At 39.5% G+C, this 17,146-nt stretch overlaps 2 protein-coding genes across 2 annotated transcripts; both read left to right on the forward strand.

The window, feature by feature from the left end:
• The first annotated feature begins 460 nt into the window (after positions 1-460).
• LOC142401894 (odorant receptor 131-2-like) lies at positions 461-1,435 on the forward strand. Its single transcript, XM_075487351.1, has one exon. The coding sequence runs from the start codon at positions 461-463 to the stop codon at positions 1,433-1,435; it is 975 nt and encodes a 324-aa protein (XP_075343466.1).
• A 5,117-nt stretch (positions 1,436-6,552) lies between these two features.
• Positions 6,553-7,530, forward strand: LOC142401895 (odorant receptor 131-2-like). The gene has a single exon (XM_075487352.1). It carries the CDS (start codon positions 6,553-6,555, stop codon positions 7,528-7,530), a length of 978 nt encoding a protein of 325 aa, XP_075343467.1.
• The last annotated feature ends 9,616 nt before the right edge of the window (positions 7,531-17,146 follow it).

Here is a 17,146-nt window from a genome sequence, read left to right on the forward strand (position 1 = left end):
AATAAATAAAGACAAGAAACAAATAAATAGAGAAATTAGAAGAAATGGAATAATTTGATATGTAACATATATAAATATAAAAACATTAATTTTCCCAACTATTATATTCAATTCTATAATGCGGGGTAAAGAAAGTTACAGTCAAGGTGTTTTAAAAGAGGTTACACAAAACTTTGCATCCCGGCCTCTTACTACCAACACATCTCTTGTTTGTGCTGAGGAGTGATCTCACAGGAATTGTGTTTGTGTGGACAGAGCACATAAAAACTATGTGAAGGGAAGGGAAACCATGCAGAGCAGCTCTGGCCACAAGACTGTAAGAGAGGTTTTTAGGTGGGTTTGACTTGATAATATGAACTCTGTAACCACCTCTGCTCTTAAGGTGAAAAGCTGCTGTTAAAAAGTACTTATCGTGTTTATGTTGCATTTGAAATTCTGATGTATTTATTGTTAGTTTAATATGTCCTTTATTGATCAAACTCAGACCAACACCACCGTTGAAATTCAGTATCTGGAGCTACTGGGGATTGTGTTAATTTCCACTGTAACAACACTACTATGCTGTGTGTTTCTCTTCATTAATGGGACCATGTTGTTCACTTTGAGGAGTAAACCAGTGTTTCGGGAGACCTCTCGTTATATTCTTCTGTATAACCTTCTTTTTGCAGACACTGTGCAGTTGGCATACAGTCAGGCTATGTTTCTACTGTCTGCCTGCAGAGTAACACTACTGTATCCTGTATGTGCTGCTATTACAGCATTCAACATTCTGTCCCACATAACCTCACCTCTCACACTGGTGGTGATGTGTATGGAGAGATATGTAGCCGTGTGCTATCCACTAAGGCACGCTGCCATTGTTACAATCAGAAACACAGGGTTGACAATTTGTGTAATTTGGTCGTTCAGTTCTCTAAATGCTGTCTCTCAGTTAAGCCTAATGTTAAATGTTCGCTTCAAAAACTTGCAGATGAAAGACTTTTGTGGCAAAGAAAGTGTCTTCCTTGATCCAAGATCTAATCTTTATGACAAGGCATCCACTTATTCTCTGTTTGCATTAGCAGGTGTCACCGTCACTTTCTCCTATTTTGGTATCATTGTAGCAGCCAGGTCGGCTTCCACAGACAAAGCTTCAGCCAAGAAGGCCCTTAAAACACTGCTGCTGCATCTGTTGCAGCTGGGCCTCACCATGTCCTCAACTGTACACAGCACACTGCTAAAAGCTGTGTACTCACATCTTGACCGGGTTTTAGCTGTCAGGATCCAAATTCTTATTTATATTTGTCTCATTATCCTACCTAAATGTCTGAGTTCCCTCATCTATGGTCTAAGAGACCAGACTATCAGACCTGTCCTCATGCTCACTCTCAGCTGTCGGTGCAGACGCTTTTCTATAATCTCTGTCGTCCCAGCTGACACTAAAAACAGAACATAACAATTCATTGCTCCGATTTCCCAACAAATTTATTCAACTTCAGTCTTCAACAGAACACATTGAAATCAGATCTGGAGATCATGCATTAACTGTTGTGTGAACACTAATGTATAGATAGAGCCTTTTCCGCTGCTGGTCCTAAACTGTGGAACGACCTTCCATTTCACATTAGACAAGCCCCTTACTGTCCATTTTTAAAACTCGTCTTAAAACCCATTTTTATTCCCTGGCTTTTAACCCAGCATGAGACTCTGTTTCTGTTATTGTTTTAATATTGTTTTTACATTGTTCTTATGTTTTATGCCTTATATTCTGTGTTGTTATTCATGTACAGCACTTTGTTTCATCCACGGCTGTCTTAAAGGGCTTTATAAATAAAGTTGAGTTGAGTAAAACATCAAATAAATCTGTGAATCACAGCATTATACTTTCGCCTCCTGTAATGTGTAGTCTAGTTAAACAAAGATTAAAGAAGCAAATACTTAGAAAATAGTTCAATTTCAATAATCAGAAGGGACTCTAATACCAAACAAAATATGACATAAGATCTGGCTTCTCGTCTGTGTCTTATTTCTTGATAGTTAAGTAGACGTACTAACTATGTTTTAACTCATAAAAACAGTGGAGGGAAGTGTTTTTTTATTTAGTTATTATTTATTTCAGTATGTGTCGGTATATGCCTTTTTTCTCTGTAGATGACTATATCTCACTTTTATCAAATTATTTTGTTCCATATACAATATTCTGATTTAATGTGTACAGGACTCTAAACTTTGCATTTATAGAAAGCAACACTTTTAAATTTACATTTGAGACGTACATGAATATGAATGATTTCCTCAGATTATTAATCCCCGGGAGGGGGGGGGGGTTATGTCAATCATGTACTGTATACCAGTATAATATAAATAGTGTACTGTATAATATATAACAGTATAATCATGTATAGTAGTAGTATAGCAACAAGTTTGATGCCAGCAAAAACTAATATTGGACAGACACAGTACAGTCTGCACAATTGTTTCAGAAGGATGAGTCTAAAAGTCTGATGACCACAGACAGTATTGATTTCCTGTGGCGCTCTGTGGTGCACTTTGGCTGAATCAGTCTTTAGCTGAAGGTGCTCCTGTGGCTGACCAGCACATCATGGAGCAGATGGGAGCCATTGTCTAGGATGCTGCTTAACTTTGCCAGCATCCTTCTCTCTGACACCACCTCCAGGGAATCAAACTCCAGCCCCACAACATCACTGGCCCTCCGGATCAGTCTGTTGAGCCTGTTGGCGTCAGTCACCCTCAAAATGCTGCCCGAGCATGCAATACCATAGAAGACAGCACTGGCTACCACAGACTCGTAGAATATCCTCAACAAAGTCTGGGAGATGTTGAACGATGTCCGTCGCTTCAGGAAATAGAGGCGACTCTGGCCCTGTCTGTAGAAGGCATCGGTGTTCTTAGCCCAATCCTGCACGATGTCCACACTGGCCCCCTGACGATAACTGGTGCCTTGGTCCTCCTCAGGTCCACAATCAGCTCCTTTGCCACATTGAGCTACAGGTGGTTAAACTCACACCAAGTGATAAAGTAGTCGTCGGCCGTCCTATACTCATCCTCATCATGTTTGCTGATACATCCATCTATTGCAGAGTCAGAGATTTTCTGAAGATGGTAGGTCTCTGGGCAATAGTTGAAGTCTGTGGTGTAGAGGAATGGCAAAAGATTGGTCCCTTGTGGAGCCCCAGTATTGCTGACCAATCTATCCGACACACAGTGTTTCAGTCACACATACTGTGCTCTGCGCATCAGGTAGTCCACAATCCAGGACACCAGCGAGGCATCCACTTGCATCACTGTCAACTTGTCACCTAATAGAGCCGGATGGATGGTGCTGAATGCACTGGAGAAGTCAACGAAGGTGACCTTCACAGTACTCGGTGGCTTGTCCAGATGAGCGTAGATCCAGTTGAGCAGGAAGATTACTGCTATTTTTACCTCCCTTCGTATCACTGCGTTCAGCCACCTAGCGATAGCCGCGCCTGTTATGGTGTTTGCTGCTCGGAGGCAGGGGACTGCTCGGTCTGCACTTCGGTCTGCTCGGTCTACACAGCAAGCAGTGATACGAAGGGAGAGAGAAATAGGGCCAAGCGATTGTGATGCAAATCTATTACTCTTTTGAACGCATATTGTTTTGAGAAGCAAAACGCTTTATTTTCGGGACCCTAGCCAACTAGCTGGACTACCTTCGTCAACGCCAAAACGAGGCTGGAACTCTGCTCACAGGACGCAGCAAGAAGATCTTCATAAATGATGTTGCTGATATGGGATGTCACACAGCTTCATGTCAAAAGAGGCAAACTGTCCCTTTAATTACCGGGACAAATGAAGCTTCTCCATCTTGTCAGATAGGTCTGTTACATTAGATACACGCCTAAAAACAACACACCCACACAAGTTGTTTATCACATCCTAAGAACATGACGTGGACATTGGTTGGCCTGGTCATGTCACTAATAACTGGCCAATTACGTTCAGTCGCGAGGGAGTCCAATCTCCATATGGGGCAGACCCAGCCCAAGAAGATAAGTGTGAAGAAGATAAATATGAACTATTTCCAGAGATCAGGGCTTGTTCTGACGGAGGCCCTGCGAGGGCTCTGTCACTCCGAGTCCAGCGCTAAAATACTTTACCCGTGACCAAAATATATACTTCATCTGTGAACTGAAGATTTCTCCAGTTTGTTCTTGGGCTTCCAATGAAAGAATTGGGCTACCACATATATGAATGAAATTAAATGACAAATGAAAGTGAAATGAAAAAAAATACTCTATTTAAAACATAATGCTGCAGTGTTGAATTCCTCTTTGTAAAATCAGCTCCAGGGTCTCCAGAGCAGTCCCCAGCACATAACCAACCTTTTTTATCAGGTTGTTGAGTTTCTTTGAGTTTCAGGCTCTGTTGGTGCTGCCCCATAAAAGGCTGCAAAGCAGATTGCATACCCCACAAGACTTATAGGAGATATGAAACTTCCATCTTCTTGCAGACATGAATTACCTTAGTTTTGTTAATAAGTACAGTCTGTTCTGCCTGTTTCATCTAAATCAGTCAGTAAAGCAAGTAGATGATGGCATATTGAACCCCAGGATGATAAGCAAACTGTAGTGAGTCATGAAAAGTGTTCACTTGCTTACTGAGGTGAGCCAATGACTCACCAGGACTTTCACGATATGGGATGTTAGGGTAACTGGTCTGTAGTCACAGAGGGCAGATGGATGATATTTTTTAGGAACTGGAACAAGGAGTCATGTCTTCCACAACACTTGAACTTTCTCCTTACTCATAATAAAGCTTGAATATATTCTGTAAAATCCTACATAGCTTTTCCGCTCAAGCTTTTAAGACCCTAGGACGGACACTATCTAGACCTGCAGCATTGTTCCAGTTTAGTCTTTCCAACTGCTTCTTTACCTAATGGCTGGAGACACACAGGCAGAAGGGGGAGACAGAGGCGCTCTTAGTGTATCCTGATGCAGGCAGAGATGTTGGTGAGGGTGTATTAAGATCCATGACTGAGGTGGATGGTGACATTATGGAGATGTGATGGGGAAGGTGTGAGTACAGGTAGGGTGTGAGGTCTATGTAGCTGCAGGTAGATGAGGAGTATCCTAAGTGTTATAAACAGAGCAGCGTGAAAAACACGTTCAGTTCATTCTGTGATTCCATCAGTCTGATCCTCCTTCACCTTAAAGCTGGAGTTACAGTTGATGCGTAGCTCACGGTGCAGCCGACCCGTGATGTCAAAATGGCGTTTCAGGCCTGGCGCTTGCCTTGAAAAGACGGCGCAGTGCGTTGTCGTGCACCAGTCAATTTTTGTAACTTGGCTACGCCGAGAACGACAAACTGGATGGACCGATTGAGACCGGCTCAGTCAGGAGGTGTGTTTGTACAGCACCTGTACGAAACTGCAGCGAAACAGCACAGGGACCACGTAAACTCCCAAAACTGGTGCACAGAGATTGGCAGAACTTTGGGGAAAGAGGGAGAGTTCTGTAAGAATGTGTGGAAGAAGCTACGGGACAGATACGTGAAGGCAAAGAAGAGGGCAGAGACTCCAAATGGTGATGCCGGGAGCTTCAGACCTTCACCTCTTTTCAGTGAATTGTCTTGGCTCACAAACTTCGTGAAACACAGAAACACACAAAGCATTTCCTCTCCCAAATACTGCAGCAGCATCATTGATGACAGTGTTCCTGCTCTTCATTGTTTTCTTCTCCACTTTCGTGGTTGTATTGTAGCGTAACCTTCACGTAGCAGCGACACCTCTGTGACGGAGAAAATTGCAACTACTGCCGCATCGACTTGCGCCACTATATATAGCCGGCACGAAATCGTGACGTCATCAACACCGCTCGCGCTAGCAGACGCAGCAACCATGCTAGAGCCTTAAGTCCTGTGTTTGTTTTCATACGTTGAGGTCAAGTCTGTTGAGCCATCAAAGAAGGCCGCTGGGAGTGTGGCCATCCAGTGGACAGAGAAGTCAAGAAGGGTGGTTTGACCGCAGAGACAGCATCTGGCAACCAAGCTGTAATAACCTGCCCAATTGTCGGCAAAGGCCTACCGTGCACTACACAACACTACTGACAAGTGATGTAAAGGGTCTCATCTTGTACAGCACCTTTCTGGTCGAGCTGACCACTCAAAGCTACATGCACCCATTCACTCACACAGGCTACAGATTGATACACAGGTGGATGTATTGCAGCATAGTGTGTTGATCACCATGGACACTTTGACCACAAAATCTAGGAGTTGAACCACCAAACTTCTGATTGGCAGACGACTGCTCTTCCTCCTGAGCTATGGCCGCCCCAAGGATGTCATCAGAGGTGTGTGTGGTCAGAGAACAGATATAGTATGTGAGGCAAGAGTAAATCAAGCAGACCAGCTCTGCCCACTAAAATGTGCAAAAGAGGTATGTTGGTGGGTTTGACTTAACAAAACTTAACAAACTCTGTCACCATTTCGGCTCTGAAGATGAAATGTTGTTGTTGCTGAAAAAAATGTTTTCTTACTATGTTGTTCTTGTGTTTTAAATTCAGATGTACTTAATGTTTCTTTAATATGTCTTTCATTAATCAAACTCAGACCAACACCACCGCTGAGTTCCAGCGTCAGAGGCTACTATTCATTGTGTTACTTACCACTATAACAACACTACTATGCTGTGTGTTTCTCTTTGTTAATGGGACCATGTTGTTCACTTTGAAGAGTAAACCGGTGTTTCGGGAGACCTCTCGTTTTATTCTTCTGCATACCCTTCTTTTTGCAGACACTATGCAGTTGGCAGACAGTCAGACATTGTTTTTACTGTCAGCCTTGGGAGTAAAAGTGCTGTATCCAGTGTGTGCTGCTCTAACAATACTGTATAATATTCCACATGGTGTCTCTTTTCTCACACTGGTGTTGATGTGTCTGGAGAGATATGTAGCTGTGTGCTATCCACTACGGCACGCTGCCATCATCACCACTAGAAACACAGGTGTAGCTATTTTTGTGGTTTGGACCTTTAGTTCACTGAATTGTCTTATTCAACTAAGCCTGATGTTAAATGTTAGCTTTGAAGACATGAAGCGTATGCAAATGAGAGACTATTGTGGCAAAGAAAGTGTGTTTCAAAATGCAGTGTCAGATCTTTACGACAAAACATCCACTTATTCTCTGTTTGCATTAGCAGGTGTCACCGTCACTTTCTCCTATTTTGGTATCATTGTAGCAGCCAGGTCGGCTTCCACAGACAAAGCTTCAGCCAAGAAGGCCCTTAAAACACTGCTGATGCATCTGTTGCAGCTGGGCCTCAGTATGTCCTCAAATATACACAGCACATTGATCATAGTTTTATCCACAAATCTAGACAGGGTCATAGCTGTGAACATCCAGGTCCTTCTTTATGTTTGTCTCAATATCATTCCCAAATGTCTGAGTTCCCTCATCTATGGTCTCAGAGACCAGACTATCAGACCCGTCCTCATGCTCAATCTCAGTTGTCGGTGCAGAAGCTTATCTGTGATCTCTGTGGTCCAAACGAGTGCTAAAATCTGACGATTTTCCACTAAATTACCGTGAATTTGTTCATTAACAAATATTACGTCCATCTTACTCACAAAGAAAGGTTTTAAATCTAACTGTGGAAAACTCAAATGTGCAGATTTTATTCATGATGTGTGAATACTGAAATATACTCAAATAAATCTGTCATTCAAAACAATACTTGCTCCTCCTGAACTGTGCATTGTTGTGAAACACCACTTGAAATAAGTGAACCTTAATCTCATACCTGCAACATTAATCAGAAACATGTTTGCAGCAGGATTTTTTATATTAAACTAGCTGACATAGGATCCGGCTTCTCATGTTTGTAATTTAATCCTTTACAGTTAACTTGTAATACTGTACTAACAAATCAGAATATTAAAAATAAATCAGTCTAAGTGCACTGAACTCTGAACTGTCAGCTTCACTTTTTAAAGAAATATTAAGTTAAATATAATTCAACTTTTTAAACTACATCTAAGATACATGAAGCAATAATTGGACATTAACCTCAGTGTAATCTGGTCACCAGATAAACATTTTAGTGATTAAACATGGGAGTACCAAAAACAATTTGTGTAATTTACAACTGGTCACAGTTTTGTTGCTGTACAGATGATTTCTAAACTGCACTAAGAGAGAAGGGTTCAAGAATAAACTGAGAAGCATCATTTAAAATGGGAGCATATTTCTGATTAATATTAAAGAAAAGTGCTATCTGTGCCTTTAAATATAAATATAGAACAGATTCCATAATGATCATGAAGTGCAGGTCTCAAAGCAAACTACTTATCTTAAATTAATTGCATGGCTATTACTATTTCAATAATATTTTATTTATCACCTCTGATTACAATTGTTGATTTTTTCTCGATCACAAAAACAAAAATCATAATAATAAAAATAATAACCCTAAGTAAAAAATGTTTTATCAAACATCTAAATTGATAGAAAATATATTTTTGGATTAGCTTAAACACAAGACATGTCTTATATAGCCTGAAGAGCTGTTTTCTCATAACCTCCACTTGTTTAGAGAGTATTATATAATGTTCTCTCAAGTTTGTTGTAGAAGTAAGAAAAACACTTTTGTTAATGCTTTGTGAGCCTACAATCAAACATATGGTGGCACGCAAGACTTTACAAAAACCTCCTGACAAACCCCTTAGCAAAACTGTGATGTAATGAGAATGTGTAGATTTTTCTTATAGTATTCAACAAACAATCAAAATCAGGTGATTATCTTTTGTTTTTAAATGCATTTGGGCTTTTTTCTTTCAGGTAGCATTTGGGATCATTCCTCCCCTCATGCAGTCTGAGTCAGAAGTCTGAATTCTTAGTGAATGGGTGGAGTGTTCGAGCATGTGGCTGATAGCAGCTTGCTTTCATAATTATTTATCCTCTGCATGTTTAATGTAAAATTTCTATCTATCCGACGAAGCGACGGAGACCGCAGGGGCTGTGATTGGTCGGCTAACAACATCATTTCCGGAATCACTTTCCCGGTTTAGCTCCTTCCTCTCAGAACAACAACACCACCATTTCTGAAAGAGTTTACTGTGTTCAACATTTGGTCAGAATTATTTGCATTTCAACATCAACAAGCTCCAACTCCAACAACAGTCTTTCTCTCTCTCGGTCGCCATCGTTCGCTGTGAGGAGTGGAACGGAGCCGGAAGGTGAACCATTAATCAACCACTTTCACCATCGACGTCGCCAGATTGGGTCGTCTAACGTAGCAACGCCTGCTGATCGGGAGGTGAACTGCCTTGGGTATCCGACAGCCCGACGGAGAACATCGAAAGGACGGAGAAGCATACTGAGGCCTTTAGAGACCCATGAAGCCCAGCTAACAACCCCTGTAGCATAACAGCCAGCTATAAACTTTATGTCAGCATATTGGACAAACATCCACACTTTGTGTGTGACAGGTCCACCTGAACAAACAACATGGGCTGATAGAAATTCAGCAGCTTAAAGGGATAGTTCGCCTCTTTTGACTGTGTAACATCCCATATCAGCAACATCATTTCTGAACATCTTCTTACCCCCTGCTGCGTCCTGTGAGCAGAGTTCCAGCCTCGTTTTGGTGTTGATGAAGGTAGTCCGGCTAGTTGGCTGGGGTTTAAAAAATAAAGCGTCTTGCTTCTCAAAACAATATGCGTTCAACAGAGTAATACATTTGCATCACAAAATCGTTCTCCAGGAAAAAGTCAGACCTCACATCGCTTGGCCCTATTTTTGCCTCCCTTGATATCAATGCGTTCAGCCACCTAGCGATAGCCACACCTGTTACAGTGTTTACTGCTCGGTCTGCTCTTTGGTCTGCACAGTTTACACAGCCCGTAGTGATACAAAGGTAGAGAGAAATAGCGCCAAGCGATGTGAGGTCTGACTTTGGCCCCAGCCAACTAGCCGGACTACCTTCATCAACACCAAAACGAGGCTGGAACTCTGCTCACAGGACGCAGCAGGGGGTAAGAAGATGTTCAGAAATGATGTTGCTGATTTGGGATGTCATACAGCTTCATGTCAAAAGAGGCGAACTATCCCTTTAATGTCCTCCTTCAAGTCATTTTTCCTACATAAACAGTTCATGTGTATATGTGTCAACACACAAACTCTTGCTTAAAGCATTACTGCTTACTTACGTTCAGTCAGGCATGAAAACGGGTGCAAAAGGTGAGAAGAATACAACCCCTGTAGGGGGATCTACGAGCAAGCTCCCCAGAAGAAAAAAAAATTGGACATTTTATATTTAAAAGTATCAATCTGAGAAAAATGAAGCAGTTACAGGACAGTTTGAATGTCTAACAGTGTTGTAGTCAAGACCACCTAAACCGAGACCAAGACAAGACCAAGACCAAGACTTTGAGGGGTCGAGACTAGTGATGGCTCGATGAGGCGTCATGAAGCGTTTAGACATGTTGCCAAACTGTGTTGATGCTGTCGGTACTGTGTTGCTCAATACTGACACCTCCTGGATCTTAAAAATCATTACCGGCAACCCAGTGACAGACTCAACTGACATACTGGTTTAATGACCTAGTGTAGGCTATACAATTACAGTGAAAACCGCTTATAGTGGTCACGGATATAGTAATCAACCGCTTATATAGATCAAAAGGCTTGGGACAGAATAATTTCTATACAAATGCTGTTAATAATAATAATAATAAATAAAATTATTTGTTTATAGTAATCAAGAAATCCGCTTATAAAGTTCATTTTTGGCCATTTTATGAATGTAAACATGTACAAAAATAATGTTAAAACTACTTGTAGCCATTTTATTTTTTACTCCTTTGATTCCTTTCTGGACGTCTGCTTCTGCCCTATATTCTTCCTCGCTAGCTAATGTAACGAGTTGACACCGGGCAGCAAGCGCGCGAATCATGGCTGGAAAAAGGAAGTAATTTTCTCTGAATGAAAAACGTAGTCTCCTCGAGGCGTATGACAAATTACCAAAAACGAGCCAACGAGATGCTGCGGCGAAGCTTGGCATTCCTCAGGCTACCTTGTGTAGTCTAATTAAGCAACGAGAGACAGTCATGAATGCTATGGCATTTAGATGATATTCTGCATAAAAAAAATAAGTGAAATACCTATACTGTAATACAAATTCGGTTTTAGTAATCAACCGCTTATAGTGTTCAAATTGGCTCTAGACCAATGTGATCACTATAAGCGGTTTCCACTGTATATAATTTAAGGTATTGTATTTTATATCTTACTATTTCATATCTTAATTAAAGATTAAATATCTTTGATATCTTTAAGGTCACAACATGTAAAATTAGTAAGATTGTAAGATGTAAGATTTTTTTTAAATAAATATTTATTCAAGAAAATAAGTAAAAATAATATGAATTAACTATCAATAAAGCCACCATGAGGACGTTTTAAAACGTCTCTATAGGCCTACCTGTGTCTGTTCCTGGTGTAGTCCTATTTGTGGCCTCATTTTCGTGGCCGGCTCTGTAATCCCTCAGCATTGAAGAGGTGCTTTTATTAATGTAGGACAGCTCGGTCGAACAAATGTCACATTTAACCAGCCGAAAATAAAATAATTTAAAATGAGTCACTTTGAAATGGATTTGAATTCTGAAAGATCAAGTGGGAACTGGGAGGAACAGCATGAAACAACAAGGAAAGTAAAAACAAATGCCTTATTTGCCAATTTAAGGTCAAAATGGTCCCACACGGCGGAAAACTTTTCTTTTTCTTTCTGGTTCCATTATGGCTTGTACATAAGATGTCCGTTTGAAATGATGAATGATTGTTTTGGCAAAGATGCATCCCGTTGACAGATTCGCTTAGTTTTAAACAGTTTGGAGCACCGCGTAACAGGCGATACTTCAGCTGTATCGGTCACGTGACTTTCTTGAAGCGGTACCATCACTAGTCAAGACCGAGACAAAACCGAGACCGAGTCAAGACCAAGACCAGACCAGTGTCCCACACTGCATGACACATTTATGATAAAATGTGGAACATGCAAACCATAGGCACCCCTCAAATAGACCTATAAGTAATCCACATTCCCATAAAAACACCCACAGAAAACAAATGAAGATTTCCGTTCATTCACCTCTTTTGTTGACCTATATTATGTCTGTATAATGAAATGTCTTGATAAAATAATCAAAAGGCACTGCAGAGATGAATTTCATCTGTGGGAACTTTACTTTGTTTTCTATAAGCAAACAAATACAAACATTAAGGAGCTGAAATCAACTTAACCATCTTTATTTAACACTAAAGTGAATCAATGATTTACCATCCATCTAATACAGCACATTTTTGTTTGTGCAAGCAATTTAAAAAATGATGACATCATATGCCATGGTACAATATGGCCAAACCAGTCAATTTTCTTACCATAATACTGAAATAACAATCACCTTTAATGTGAATAAACATCCATGGAAAAGGAATAAAAGGGACAAATGTGTATTTTTCTAAACACACATCTAACAGATGATTGAGTGAGCCAGAGAGTAGCTTACAACACTTACACACATAAGCGCTAGTGTTTGACTACATAAAGTTATACATTTCTTTGTGTATTCAACCCCAAAATTAGCACTCTTAAGGTATGCTTATAGCCAGGCAAAGCATATTTAATATGTGACATTAATGTTACTCTGTCTCCACTCTGGAGACTGCCGACTATGGCTCTCTCATCCAGGAGAGGGAGTGCGGCGTGTATCGTTTACGTCAGAGTTGGCGTTGATGTAACATAACTATATACACATTAGCTACATAGCTTTACGTCGCCTAGCTGTCTCGTAATTTTTAATAACAAGAAAAAAACTTAACATAGGAATAAGACATGTCCTGACTCCTCACTCTCACACAAAGTTAACACTGCGGGTCGCTAACTTAATGTTACATCCATTGTAACATTAAGTTAGCTAATGCAGTGAGGTTGTGTGCTAATATGCTTGCGTGCCTAGCTAGGGGGTGAAAAACCGGCAAACAAATGAAACCTGTGTCCTGAAGCATATAGACATGGTTAGCAAACGTGTTTAGCTAGTATTCACTAAATCTCACTTACACTTGGCTTACCTTTCTTTATGCTTCCTCTCTAAGTGCCGGTAAAAGTTGGACGTGGTCCCAGCCGTCTGTTAGCGTTGCTTTACAAAATTTACTCGTTGCGCTCTTTTGGTTGTAGTTGTGCACAACAACTCTTTGTGGTTCAGGTAACCTCTTCACACGGCCTCTTCTCCCGTCACTCACATGCACTTTCACGGTGTGTGAAAGGGGTGACAGCAATACGCTAAATTAAAAAATGTTACACAGACATCTGTTCACTTGAAAAATCCAATTTAAAAAAAAAAAAACATTTATGCCAAGTATAGGAAAGAAGTGTTTCACAAGTTCAGAGAAATAAACTACAGACTTACCTTAACCCACAGAGTAAAACTGTAAATTGTTTTACCCATAACATCCTACATACATAGTTGGATTTCAGATTTAAAGGCAAATGTATTCACAGTTTCAATATACTACCGTATTTTCCAGACTATAAGTCGCATCAGTCAAAAAAAAATTTCAAATATAAGTCGCACCTGGCTATAAATCACAGGACCAGCCAAACTATGAAAAAGCTAACATTAGCTTGCGTCAGTCAACGTTACCTTTAGCCTCTCAAGCCAGTACCCTCAGCATCCGCCCAAATCGCCCAACGTCCACATTGGCTAATGAGTCTATCTGTCACCTGAGCTATCATTAGTACCAATAAGTAACACACAAACATCGTGTTTTTATTGCCTCTTTCTCCGGTACTATAGAAAAACACGGACCTTCACACTGTCAGAAATTTAGTATCGACATGGTTCCAAAATCTTGCTTCTTGTGGCGTCGCTTCAACTGATGATTTGTTCTCAACATCATACTTAAAAAATGCTTTACATATGGTTTTAATTTCTTAATAAATTAATAAAAAAAGAAGACATTAGTAAAATCGTCTTATCGGATCAAATGACAGTGTCACATGTTGAATATACGTAAAGCAATAAATTTACCTCTAAATGTTAACCTTACCAACAGACTTTTATTCACATTTCTCTCATTTAAAGGGGAAGATATCTGTGCACTTCCCAATATTTAACAAAAACAAACAAATAATAATAAATAGCATATAGAAGAAGTAAACTCCACTTACCAATCTGAGACATCTGCAAGGTGCTACTTCTGGCAAAATGTTTCCTCTTGATCCAAATCTACGGTTCTGATGAGGGCTTTAAATGAGAAATACGTATATACGCTGGTACCATTTCGATGTACAACTTCCCAAACAGAAGAGGTCGGCAGGGCACTATATAAATCCATAATTTCACTTTGAGGGAGAAAGAGTAATGTTCTCTCAGTCCCTTTTAAAAGACTAATCATGCAAAGAAAATTTTATCCATCACAGGATAATTTTATATTTTCTAAAACACACCTTTGAGAACTTTGATAAGAAAATGGGCAGAAAATGCACACTTACCTGTGAAACCTGTTCCAGCCAGCTGCTGTTTTGATATATGTTTTTATAAACTGGTTTTGCTTATTTCTATCATTTAAGGACAGTATTAAAACGTGACTTCTCAGGACTCTCAGTATCTCCTCAAAATATAAGACCTTTTGTATTTTAAAAACAGAAAACTTGTTGTTGATTTAGATTTAAAAATTCTACATTAAACCTTTAAATAATCTTAAACGTGCAATAAGGGATTTTTGAGCTATTGACCTATGAATCATTCAAGCAGAATAAAGGCTCCCAACTCAAGGGATGAACCAGTGCTGTGTCGACACATAACAGATAACTTAGCAAAGGAGATTTTAACCACCTACTAAACAAAATAGTCCACTAAAAATATCCCAGTACTGTATTTAGAGTAATTCCACCGTTTTATTTTGTCAGCTAACAGCTATTTACACTATAGTTGTTATATCTCTGACAATTTGATCATCTACCTTTGCCTCGATCAGTTTTTAGTGACTTTGAAACACAATAAAACGTAGTTAAAAATCAGCAGTTTAGGCAGAATACAAAGACCTGCGACTCCTGTGTTCTGAGAGTAGACAAAATAATATATATATCTACATATTTTATATAATTTATTAACATCTCCTCTGATGTTACCGACAGCTCCTCCATTAAAATGAATGACATGTCTTGTCTTGGCTAACTTATGCCTAGCTTACAGAAGATATGCTGACATACTTTTTAAAAGTTAATTACACTACCTTATCATCAGGAAACACTTACGATACAAGCTCACAGTCTCACCCACACGTTTGACCTCTTTCTGTGATGTGCTGTCATGTCCCGAAGCGAGAAAGTGTCGAAGAAAGATCAGCCGTTGAATTCTTCCCGCCAGTTCGGGAGGTTCGTGAAGGCACAAAATGGCGGATACCAAATAAGGTAAATTCTCCTCTCATCTCACAACCGTTCAAAACAACCGCTACAGCTTCTTCTTCTTCTTCTTCTTCTGTAACCGCTACAGCTGACGGTGATACCGTCATTTAAACTAGCGGAACCAGTAAAGGGCTGCCAGATAATCACCAATATCCTCCATAAGGTCACTGCATAAACAAGTGGGTCTCAATTAGGGTTGCCAACTCCTTGAAAAAAAAATAAGGGACACCTCATTGGCAGGAACGGCCGACCCGATTGCCTTCACCCTTCCTGGCGTGGTGATTTTTTTTTGGCTCTTTTTTTGTAAGTGACATGATTTTTTAACTATTTGACTCGAACCTGAATTGAATTAAATGCAATTAAATAAACACATGGAAAACAAATGTTTAACCAGAAATGTACTTTATTACAAAATAACAAAATAAACTGAATAAAATAAATATCTTTCTTAAACAGAAATCTGTCTTAAACTTAAAACTGTATAAATAAATATAAAACAATAGATAGACAATAACAAAAGTGCAAACAGACTTGTAAACTTGTAAACATATTTAAAAATAGAACTTATGAACTTAATGCACAACTCAACTCAATGCAATTTTGCATGCGCAACTCAACGCTACTTGATGAGCGGGATTCCATATTGTCGTACTCCTTTATGAATATGCTGTCAGCTCATTGGTCACAGAGCAGGAGAGGACCAGGGAGCAGGTTTACCTTACATTTTCATATAAAGCGCCGTGTTATTCATTTATTCCACTGACATTTGATTTTTTTTTATTCTCACGATAATACGGGACAAAGTGCGTCCCTTTTCAGCTCAATACGGGACGCGTACATTTGTTTCTAAATACGGGATGATTCCGTTTTTCAAGGGACGGTTGGCAACCCTAGTCTCAATATCTCCAGTAAAAGAAAACCTAAATAAGCTTTTCATCTATTATTCACCCATTGAGCTAGCTAAATTATGTTAATTTGTACAAAATATAGAATCATTCAAAATATAAAGAAGCTAACTTTCAAACCACATTTATGTTTTTAGGCCCAGTGATGGACTGGAGACCCGTCCAGGGTATACCCTGAGCCTTATAAAAAGTCAACAAAGTGTAAAGAATATCTATGTTTTCATGTTGTTCTTAACTGTTAAATCTACTTTATTTTTATGGATATATATATATAAGCTGCGTTTTTGCATTACAGACTACAGTAAACTATATAAAAACTTGAATGAAAACATGAGGACATGAGAAATATTTGAAAATTTCATTGTCATAAAATCAAAAGTTGTACCGTATCAATGGCAAAGAGAAATTACTTTGTTACAATGTTATAATCTATTGTTTACAAAAAGGAAACGAGAAAAAAAAAGGTTATAATCAGGCCAAATGACCTGTATTTTACTTTCTAGTTGTAAAGTGGCCTCAGATTACATGAACTGGTGCTATATTTATAAAATTGATTAAACTTCATTCATGAAATCTAAACTGAATAAAAAATAATAACATTTAAAGGGGAAAAAGAGGAATTCTGCACACTTCTTCCAAGAGATTGATAAATCTGCATAAATCCTTTGATTGTGTTCTTAAATCAAAGGATTTTAGAACACACACATATTTTTTGCTGGAAGTGCCCAGGTCAGAATACAAACCCTGGGGTGAGCGAGCCTTTTACCAAAGCTGCCCCCAGGCTCTGGAATAAGCCCCCCGTCCAGCTGCG

Source organism: Odontesthes bonariensis, chromosome 16 (genome assembly GCF_027942865.1).
Source record: "Odontesthes bonariensis isolate fOdoBon6 chromosome 16, fOdoBon6.hap1, whole genome shotgun sequence".
Lineage (NCBI taxonomy): Eukaryota > Metazoa > Chordata > Actinopteri > Atheriniformes > Atherinopsidae > Odontesthes > Odontesthes bonariensis.